The sequence below is a fragment of the Acipenser ruthenus genome, chromosome 42, assembly GCF_902713425.1.
Source record: "Acipenser ruthenus chromosome 42, fAciRut3.2 maternal haplotype, whole genome shotgun sequence".
Taxonomy (NCBI): domain Eukaryota; kingdom Metazoa; phylum Chordata; class Actinopteri; order Acipenseriformes; family Acipenseridae; genus Acipenser; species Acipenser ruthenus.
This window is the reverse complement of record NC_081230.1, coordinates 8915986-8926898: the sequence shown is the minus strand read 5'-3', so window position 1 is coordinate 8926898 and position 10913 is coordinate 8915986. Positions and strand designations below refer to the sequence as shown.

At 44.2% G+C, this 10913-nt stretch overlaps 1 protein-coding gene across 2 annotated transcripts; it reads left to right on the top strand.

Moving 5' to 3' along the window:
• On the top strand, positions 1–10450 carry LOC117401086 (cysteine sulfinic acid decarboxylase). 2 transcript variants are annotated; one of them, XM_059011497.1, is made up of 14 exons: positions 1–239; positions 2424–2578; positions 2840–2966; positions 4052–4142; positions 4249–4471; positions 4584–4663; positions 4942–4996; positions 5584–5700; positions 6120–6184; positions 6550–6631; positions 6905–7104; positions 7390–7441; positions 7837–7926; positions 8398–10450. In XM_059011497.1, the coding sequence occupies exons 1-14, from the start codon at positions 197–199 to the stop codon at positions 8569–8571; spliced, it is 1554 nt and encodes a 517-aa protein (XP_058867480.1). In that variant the 5' UTR covers positions 1–196; the 3' UTR covers positions 8572–10450. The 2 variants fall into 2 exon arrangements, with proteins under 2 accessions (XP_058867480.1, XP_058867479.1); XM_059011496.1 differs by having other exon boundaries at positions 3–257.
• The last annotated feature ends 463 nt before the right edge of the window (positions 10451–10913 follow it).

Genomic DNA, 10913 nt, shown 5'->3' with positions numbered 1-10913 from the left:
CGTCATTTGTGATGGAATGTAGCGTACCCCTCCCCTAAACCTGCTCTTGAACTGGCGTCTCGTGTGATTGGCTGTGGAGTCTCAATCGGGTCGGCTTCATCTTGTGAAACGTGACGAAATCTCGACAGTCTTCTGAAGAACAGCGCATAAAACCCAGCCAGCATCCCGACCAATATTAACCAATAAACGGGCAAAGATGAGTAACTCTACTGCATCAAGGGCTTTCGCGAACCTGAACGGTAATTACGAGCTTAAAGGTATGGAATGCATACAGAAACACACACATGTATATACACATTTCCATTAAAAAAATAACAGTAATAATACAGAAATAAATAAGTGTGATTTGATATATATTTATTATACAGGACTGACATCATGCAATATATAATATAAATGTTATCTTTTTGTAAAACCTTTCGTATGCAAAGACGTTATTTATTTATTTATTTATTTATTTAAATAATTCCGTTATCAGAAAATTATGATTAAATGTGTTTTGTTTTTTTAAAACGATTATCTTTGGATGTTTGGAGTATAAGAAACAACATACCGCTATCGTGGAAGCACTGGATATATTTTAATTTAGTTGGAACTAACTCCGGTCCAAAAGTCCATGCGAAGTAACTTCCTCAGCCCCCGTACAAAAAGCACCCAGCATTTTCAATAGAGAAACTACTTCTGCGAGAAACCGCGGAGAATGCATCGCTTTCTACAGTAAAATCGATTCAAGTTCACTTTTGTAACACCCGGTAAGGTCCAGGAAGTCTTGAATAGGGTAAAAAAAAAAAAAAGTCTTTACTTTTGTTTAGATTTAAGATATATTTAATCTGCGTCTTCTTTGATTGAGAGGTGGTGCGCAAGAGAATAGCAGAATGTCTCCCCCTAGCGACACGATAAAGTATAAAGAATAGCAGAATGTCTCCCCCTAGCGACACGATAAAGTATAAAGTAAATACTATTAACTAAATTATATCAGATTTTATTTTATTCATAATAACTGATTTTGAAAGACAAAAAAAAACATTTTTTTAAACTTCTCCTGGGTAAAAGCTTTGTGAACAGACCGAGTATGGGTCATTTGAAGGAAGGTGGCACCTGTAAAATATAACTTTTGTTTGCTATATATATATATATATATATATATATATATATATATATATATATATATATATATATATATATATATATAATGTTTTCTGCTGGTATCGTATTGCTGGACAGCGATTCACACGGTCCTTGTGGAATTCAACCCCTGCTGAAGGGTATCTGCAGTGTCGTGCGGTTTTGTCGACTGGTTGAAGTTAGATAGAGAGTACAGAGGAGCGAGGCTCTGAGCTCGTCACAGTGTGTGTGTGTTACACAGGATCCGTGCCGTTGTGTAGGGCGCTCGTTTCCAATTGGACGAGACGAGGTGGTGGCAAGGACGTTTAACTTATTAGTGAAACTTTAAAACAAAGAACGTGTTGTCTTCAGAACGTTTTCGAAAAGAAACAAAAAAAACCACGACCTTAAAAATAAGACTCGAAGTACTCTCACCGTTGGGTTAAAAAAAAAAAAAAAAATCTCAAATGTAGATCTGGAAATTAGAATGGAAATTTCCACTCGAGTTAGGGGTTAGGGAGAAACGTGAATGCGACAGGTCTTAAAGACAGTGCATATGGAATAACTCGCAACTGCATTTTGCAGAAGCAGACGCATTTTTATTATCGAGGCTGTAGAAATGCACGGGTTTTTTTACTGGTTTTCAGCATTCGCTTTAATGATTGAACAATATTGCACTGCTGGGCAAGGTCCGTATTTACAAATGCACATGTTCTTACACAAACTCTGACCGAGTGAGGGCGGGGGCGGGGGGGGGGGGGGGTTGGTGTGGGGGAGTGTTCTGATAGCTAGACATCACAATCACGAGTTTGAAGAACTGGATAAGAGGTCCGAAAGAAGAGAAAAAGGAGATTGCTTTTTTTTAAATGAAAGAATGTTATTTTATCTATTTTTCATTTTTATAATTTTGATGTCGTCATACCTTCATCTTACTGTATTTTCTGAAAATGGCCCCTTCTGATCGATTAGCCTCATTCCAATAGGTCAACATGCGTCAAATTACACGGGCAAATGTGAAGAACCGTCATCCTACTGAAACAGAAGTCCCCTTCCTATCTCCTGTTGCAAGCTTAGAGTTAAACTCTTATCGCACGATCTCAACTTGTATTTATTTATTTATTTACCGGACATTTTGCTATGAATGTAAATGACACATATGCTAATGTAATGCAGTAGTCGAGATATACTGATAAAACCACTGAAATGTCAACAGCAAGCCGATGCCTCCGTGCTTCTCAATCAATAAAGCAATGCTGGAGAAATAAGTATACCCCCCCGCCCCCTGCCCCCCCCCCCCCCCCCCCCTCCTGCCCCCCCAGGGTCGGCCGGCCGGCAGCAGAAGGCCGTGATGGTGGACGGAGTGACCCTGAACGGGCCGCTGAGTGATAACCGCGATGGGGAGCGCTTCCTGGAGGACGCGTTTCAGATTATCATGAACGAGGCGGTCAAGAAAGGGACAGACGTGACAGAGAAGGTTCGACCCTGTCTGCCTTCTTTCATTCTTTCTTTCTTTCTTTCTTTCTTTCTTTCTTTCTTTCTTTCTTTTTCTTTCTGATTCTGAATTCATTTTTAAACCCTGTTTAATGTAGTCGTGAAAAAGTAAAACATAATGTATTTACTTGAAACCTTCATACCAGCCCTTCGTTTGGAAAACCAGCGCTGTAGAATCCAAATTAACGCTGGTCTTTAAAAACTGCAGTTTCTTGGCTGAGCTCTCCTCTCGCGCCCTCTCTAGGTGTGTGACTGGAAGGAGCCCGGGAAGCTGAGGGAGATTATGGACCTGGAGCTGAGAGAGACCGGGGAGAACCACGAGAGGCTGCTGCAACGCTGCCACGACGTGGCCAAATACAGCGTCAAAACCAGTAAGAACTTCCAAACCAGTTTAGAACTTCCCAACCAGTTAGAACTTCCCAACCAGTTAGAACTTCTCAACCAGTTAGAACTTCCCAACCAGTTTAGAACTTCCCAACCAGTTAGAACTTCTCAACCATTTAGAACTTTCAAACCAGTTTAGAACTTCCCAACCAGTTAGAACTTCCCAACCATTTTAGAACTTCTCAACCAGTTTAGAATTTCCCAACCAGTTTAGAACTTCCCAACCAGTTAGAACTTCTCAACCAGTTAGAACTTCCCAACCAGTTTAGAACTTCCCAACCAGTTAGAACTTCCCAACCAGTTTAGAACTTCCCATCCAGTTTAGAACTTCCCAACCAGTTTAGAACTTCCCAACCAGTTTAGAACTTTCCAACCAGTTTAGAACTTCCCAACCAGTTTAGAACTTTCCAACCAGTTTAGAACTTCCCAGCCACTTAGCACTTCCAAACCCTTCCCTAATTTCAAAACAGAATCCCATGAAACAAAGTCGTACTCGGGTCCCAGCGACCCACGCTTTGACCCGGGTTGAACGAGACAAAATGCTTGACGGCCATTCGTGAGCCCATGCAATAACAAACAGCCAGGCCTGCGTGAAGGTTTCACTTCCGCAAGGAACGTTTCTGTTTAGCCATATTTCTGTTGATTGAGACACAGCATGAGCCAGATTGCAGCAGGGATGACGAAACATTGGCTCTAATCAACATTTGGACCGATGGAAGCGTCTCTAACAAGCTGCTTCTGGGGCATTGATACATGCATTGTGTACTTGCGTCTGTCACCCAGGTCAACCCTGCTTTATCAAAGGCAGTGTGAAATCGGGTACCCGACCCGCATGATACCAGGTCCTGGTAGATCATGCCAGTGTGAAAGGGGCTTGAGAGGTCTTCAGTCACGTTAATGGCGGGTGATCAGGAGCAGGGTAGAGGCGTGAGGTTTGGACGCTAGCCGAAGCGCTTGTCTACCTGCCCTCGTTTCTTGTAGTTTAATCTCAAAGTTCACCTCTTCTCTGTATATTGTGACTCTGCTGTGTCAGAGCCTGTGGAGTCTGTTGACTCTCGCTTTTCCTTTTTAGGTCACCCCCGTTTTTTCAACCAGCTCTTTGCCGGGCTGGACCATCACTCCCTCGCAGGAAGATTCCTCACAGAAGCCCTGAACTCAAGCCAGTGAGTTCAGGATTTTCCACAATGTCAAAAAAAAGCCCTTCTGGTTTTACAGTAAGCGTGCCGCTGGCGTGTGCGGGAGCTCTCTGACGGCGTGTCCGTGTTGCAGGTACACGTATGAGGTGGCGCCGGTCTTCGTTCTCATGGAGGAGGTGGTGCTTTCCACGCTCCGCTCCCTGATTGGCTGGGACTCCGGTGACGGGATCTTCTGCCCTGGCGGCTCCATCTCTAACCTGTACGCCATGAACCTGGCGCGGTACCGAGCGTTCCCCGAGGTCAAGCAGAGGGGGCTGTGGGCCGTCCCGCGACTGGCTGTCTTCACATCGAAGGAGGTGGGTACACTGCGCCGCGGCAGGACGGTCTGTGTGATTGTTGTGTGTACCAGCAGCTTGCATCGCCAGCCCAGCGTCGCTGCTGTAATAAACTCTGTCCTCTGTCCTGCAGTGCCACTATTCTGTGGGCAAGTCTGCTTCTGTTCTGGGAGTCGGGCTGCAGAACGTGCATCCAGTCAAAGTGGACGAGAGGTAAAACCTATTCACACAATTAGACTCCTATTGCATAGCAGCTTCACTCATTCCAATTCAAGCTACAAGCTTTAGCCCCAGTGTATCGGTAACAAGCTCAGGTCTTATTAAACATAGTATAACTAGTAATGGATCAAACTGCTATGCAACGGGAGTCTTATTTACATCCCTGTTGTGCTTTGCAGAGTGTTACCCTGCAGGGTGCTAGAGCATACGTTGAAGACCACTATGCAGACCATGTGTCTTAATCCTAATTTTGTCTCTTTTATTTCCAACAGGGGTGTGATGATCCCAGAAGATCTCGATGAGCAAATCGAAAAAGCCAAATCCCAGGTCAGGATATATTTTATATTTGATCGCCTTTTCCAGAATATTTTCCGTTGCGGCAAAATTGACAGCAGGATCCAGGAACGAAAAGTTAAAGATCCTTATACTGTAGGGACTACCCTTATAAAAGCTGACCACACTGTCTAGGGTTGTCATATGACTCCATGTACACCAGGGCGGTTCAGGCTTTTCAACTCGCATCCGCAGTGCATTCTGGGAAGTGTAGTCCTGCTGTGACAGGTACTTGAGCCAGGTAAGAATGCATTGCGAGGTGAGTTGTAAAGCCTGAACCGTGCTTGTGTACATGAGAGTCATATGGGAACCCTAACCCCAGTAAAAGCATGGAACAGCGTAATATAGCACAGAGCAAGCATGGTAAAACACAGGCAAGCATTGAAAACATGGCAAACCATGATCAACTAGTTTTGTGCAAATTTACAGGATAAACCTGTATCCGGGTATAGTGTGTGTTCATTGATGAGGATGGCATGTAGGGTATGTGTGGATCCCTTCATTCTCTGTAAACCCGGGTGCTGCTGCCTGCTCAAGCTCCTCGCGTCTTGATGTTGTTGCGTTTGTATTTCTCCCCGTAGGGTTCGGTTCCGTTTCTGGTCAGCGCCACGTCCGGTACCACGATCCTGGGGGCCTTTGACCCGCTGGACAAGATCGCTGATGTGTGTGAAAAGCACAAGCTGTGGTTCCACGTGGATGTGAGTACAGCAACAGGGCCTGAGGCTGGAGGGAGGCACTCCCTTAGAAAGGCTTCCCACAGCAAAGAGAAGTACAGCTCAGAGAAAGCATGGCGAAGCATAGGGAAGCTCAGAGGAGTGTGGTAAAGCATAAAAGATATACCACGGTAAACGAACCCTCATAAAAGTTTCCTCATAGTAACAGCAAAACGCAGTGTAATAAAGCACAGTGAAAGCTTGGCAGAGCATAGGTAAGCACTTGTAAAGTACAGAGAGGTATGCCAAAGAACACTAGGGCAAATTTATCAAGGTTTTGCATGCGACTCTGGTTTTATAAAAGCAGAACTAGATCATGAAGTTCCGTTTCAGTAGCACACTGTGTATGGTGTGCCAGTCTGTGTTATTTTTAACATAGTCCAACCCTGTCTCGTTTATTGCAGGCTGCCTGGGGTGGAAGTGCCCTGCTGTCGAAAAAACACAAACATCTTCTGAAGGGGATTGACAGGTAACCGCTCTATATGTGTGTAGATAATATATAATAGATAGAGAATTCAAAAACAGCAAACAGCTATATATATAATATATGTGTGCACAATCCTTCAGAACCACTCTGACCTAACATGCATGCAGTGTTCATAAGATTCTTCTCAAGTGACCTTGCCCTTGCAAAGTGTGCAATCAAACATTGACAGACGGCCGGTCTTCAGAGACGAGGAACCTTAGTAACCTGCCTTTTATGGCGCCTCGCTGATTTTCTTGATAAGGAAGACGGGAGGGAGCTAATAAGATGCACGAGAATGGATTTGAAAGTCTTGGTGTTATCCAGTGGGGAGTCCTGCCTGAATCGTTTTGATTGTGTGCTGTTTTCAGGGCTGATTCGGTGGCCTGGAACCCCCACAAGATGCTGATGGCCGGTCTGCAGAGCTCCGCCTTCCTTATGAAAGACAGCAGCGTGAGTTGCACACCCCGCGGGTTCATGAAGCAGGGGCACCAGCAGGGTTAATGCCGAGAGAAAGGGTGGCAGCATCAACCAGCAACTCAAATATCTGGACCCTTTCATGCATATAGGGACGGATAAAAACCTAATTCTATATATGGGGACATACGGAAGACGCAAATCCGTGGTGGCCTCGTACGAGGATGCTATTTTTCCCTATAGACGTGACATAGGTCTGAAATGAACATTTAAACACAGATGTTGTCTTGTTTGTTTCCCCCTGGGCAGGGTTTGCTGAAGCAGTGTCACTCGGCCAACGCCACATACCTGTTCCAGCAAGACAAGTTCTACGACATGAGCTACGACACAGGGGATAAGTCCATCCAGTGCGGCCGCAAGGTGGATTGCCTCAAACTGTGGCTCATGTGGAAGGCCACGGGGACGCTGGGCTTGGAGCAGCGCGTGGACCGGGCCTTCGCATACACCAGGTACCGTGGAACGGTCTTTATGCGTGGGTCAGGTTGCGTCGTAGACGAGATCAGTGGACTCCCCATGCTTTTTTCCTGATTAGTTTACGCTAGTCTACCCTGGTTTGCCATGTTTATTAATATGCTTTACCATACCTGGTCTTTGCAATGCTTTACCATGCTTTCACTGTGCTTTATTACACTTTGCTTTTACTAAGGTCAGGTTTGATCAGGGTATTCAGCTGTAGGGCTCAGTGCATGGGCTTCTGTATGAAACCTGCAGAGTTCATTGTGTGTGTCTGTCAGGTACCTTGTGGAGGAGATGAAGAAAAGAGGTGGCTTCCAGCTGGTTGTGGAGGTAAGGGCTGCTCAGTTAACAGACCTGTGATTAGATTTACATTTCAGAGGGGGAAAAGGGATGAAAGAGTTCTTCATACAGTTATAACTCTATAATCGGCAGCCGTAGTTTTGAGACTGTTCTGCCTTCTAACAAGAATAAAAGCACTAGTGGGGTGGTAATAATGGGGCGAATGAGAGCCACGATCATGCCAGCTTATAACTGGTTCTGCTGTGTGAAGCCTTATGATGTTTTGCATCCCCCTATAGAATTAACTAGCCTTGCTTCATAAAGTGGAATGAAACCTGCTGAATAATGTTACGCTACCATATTGAATATATATAGAGTATAATGTTTTCAGTATCGCTGCATAGTCTACCATCTCTCTTTTCTGACGGCTTCTTTCCTCCCTGCAGCCCCAGTTTGTGAACCTGTGCTTCTGGTATGTCCCCCCCAGTCTGAGAGGGGAGGAGGGCAGTGAGGGTTACCAGGAGAAGCTGTCCAAGGTGAGGCCGGCTCTGAAGCAGACATGCCTGCCTCCCCATGCTTTACGGGGGCTTCTTCACAAGGCTGTGGCTGCTCTCCTGACCCAGCCCGGAAATATTCTATAAATAGAGCTGCTATGGAGAGATCCTATTCATACCCTGAGCACTGATTGACAGTGACACCTAGAGCACACAAAGTTAGAACTCCATAGCATGTGGGGGCTTTCATATATAGATCACGTGCTTTAATCACTTGAAACAAAACCTCAAGATGTAAAAAAGCTGGGTTGATGACACACAGAGTTTTATGCATGTATTTCAAAAACAGTTAAACACCTTAAAGAACATATTTTTCAGTGTTGCTACATAGTCTACCGTTGAGATATTCAACCGTCATTTTGCATGCATTAACTTCGGGAATATCGCAAAATTCCTGCAAGCTCACTGCCTGCCTGCCTGCCGCCCCTCTCCCCTCTCCCCTCTCCCCTCCAGGTGGCTCCGACAATCAAAGAGCGGATGGTGAAGAAGGGCAGCATGATGGTGGGCTACCAGCCACACCAAGACAAGGTCAACTTCTTCCGCTTGGTGGTGATCAGCCCTCAGATCACTAGAGCCGACCTTGACTTCTTCCTGGATGAGATTGAGAGCCTGGGGCGAGACTTGTAGCCGACTACACCGACCCTGAAAACGAGATCATACTAGTACTTTGCCCTCTCCCTTAGATTCTGCCGGGAAGGGTTTTGTTTCGCTTTATTTTTTTCATGCAGTGTTTTAACACAGGACAGCTTTCGTAGGTTTTTTTTTTAATCATCTGGTCCATTTTAAAAACCGCTATAAGAACGCTGTAATTCAATTTTAATCCCAGAGTTTGCACGGCTGCTTCTGCTGATGCTGTGGACCAAACGTTCCCTGCAGATCGGAAAAGCTTTTATCAAGATTGCAAGACCGCTGCCCGGGATCATAAAGACCCTGCAGCTTGTTCTGTGTCTGAAATCTAAAGCGCTTTGTTGAGTCGCACTGGGAAGCACTTGCCTAGGCAAGCCAAGCGGCCTGTAGTATTAAGAGTCTATCAAGTGTTTGAATGAATGTTTCACAGCTTTATCATAGTGCTGTGTTCAGTAGCCAGTTAGGATTGTATTGAAATACTCTAAAATAAATTACTGATTTCTGGCTTCTGACAAAAATAGACCCGTTACATGTTATTGATTTCAGAAGTAATAGACCGGGCTATAATCATGGTCTAAAAATAGATATTTCACGCTTTTAACCCTATGTATTAAAGCAGAAATAAAACAGCGTTGACACATTCAAACTTGATCATTTTTCTCTATAGTTATTATACAACACATTTCACAGAAATGGTGACATCCGTGCTCACTGGGAAATAAAAACAAAAATACAGCCTTAGTAATCACCTTTTACTGGCAGCTTGAGAATAATGAAACTGGAAAAAAAAAGATTCTTAAAATATGTAAATCTGAAGCAGAATTTTAACAAGTAGATTGGAATTCCAGAACGTGAAGTGAACTTCCAAGTACTTTTTTTTTTTAACTTTATTGAAACAAATCTGTCTTCAGGTTTGAATGTGAAGTGCCAAGGAACATTGTAAAAACACAATGTCGGGAAACAGAGCCGACCTTTTGTAATGACACGGTTGGCAAATCGACAGGGTAATGGTAGACTTTGTAAGACGATCACAGAAACTTCTTTTAGGAATAGACACTGTGTCGAGGGGATAAAGCCTGTATTGTCGTCTTTGTCACAAGTTCTGAATAGATGGTTTTGTCTGCACTGTGACGTGAGGGTGGAGGAGATTGATCTGCATTGCTACTGGGGCAGAGTTGTACCAATATTACAGTTACAGCGACACAGTCAATTTCATCCTCTAGGGGGCGCTGTGGAAGTGCTCTGAGAAATTACCCCAGCGCTCTCCTCACGCACACTGTGCAAAGACCTGATCGCAAGGATTATTTGCTTATTTAGCAGACGCCTTTATCCAAGGCGACTTACAGAGACTAGGGTGTGTGAACTATGCATCAGCTGCAGAGTCACTTACAACTACGTCTCACCTGAAAGACGGAGCACAAGGAGGTTAAGTGACTTGATCAGGGTCACACAGTGAGTCAGTGGCTGAGGTGGGATTTGAACCGGGGACCTCCTGGTTACAAGCCCTTTTCTTTAACCACTGGACCACACAGCCTTCTCAAGTGGTGTGTATCCTCGGGGATGGAAAAAAGACTCCCCATTCCTTAGCGCTTTGATCCATTCCTGGATTTACTATGAGTCGAATCAGACACACCTGAGCTTGTTACCTGTACACTGTGGCTAATCAAGCTCACAGTAAAACCTGGAATGGGTGGCAGTGCTATGCAACAGGAGTCTTGTTTCCAGCTCTGTGTTTTAGTGTTGTGTGGCTTGTGTCTTGAAATTGCACAGGGTGTTTTTTTTGTTTTAACTGCTTCTTAATGAATGTCCTAATGTATTTTTTTGTATTAAATGCAGTTCATTTTTGAGTAAATCTAATAAATAAAATAAAATAAGAAAATATCCTGGCGTAATGGTTTCTGTTCTTAATTTTCTTATAGAAAACGCCAGGTACTGCATTTTACTGTGAAAAAATGTAATTGCTGTTTATTTAATGGGTGTTTTTTTACGCATATTATAAAGTGGTTTAAAAGGGAGAAGATCGTGCAGGTCGGTAATTAGTCACACTTGCGTTTTGACCTGTATCTTCAGACTCGCTCAAATGGCCCTTATAATTAAATCCTATATCAATCTAGATATTTATATAAATCTAAATCCAATTAAAGGCATGCATCACCCGTTTTACGGATCTGTAATGATTGATAGATAGATAGATAGATAGATAGATAGATAGATAGATAGATCGATCAGCAGTGTGGAGTAGTGATTAGGGCTCTGGACTCTTCACCGGGGGGTCGTGGGTTCAATCCCAGGTGGGGGACACAGCTGCTGTACCCTTGAGCAAGGTATGTTACCTAGATTGC

Bases quoted from the DNA above. Each gene is read 5' to 3' on its own strand.
- LOC117401086 (XM_059011496.1), top strand. From the start codon at position 197: ATGAGTAACTCTACTGCATCAAGGGCTTTCGCGAACCTGAACGGTAAT. The intron at 4,997-5,583 runs GTCAGGATATAT...TTCTCCCCGTAG, and splicing joins TCGAAAAAGCCAAATCCCAG to GGTTCGGTTCCGTTTCTGGT. The intron at 7,105-7,389 runs GTACCGTGGAAC...TGTGTCTGTCAG, and splicing joins CGGGCCTTCGCATACACCAG to GTACCTTGTGGAGGAGATGA.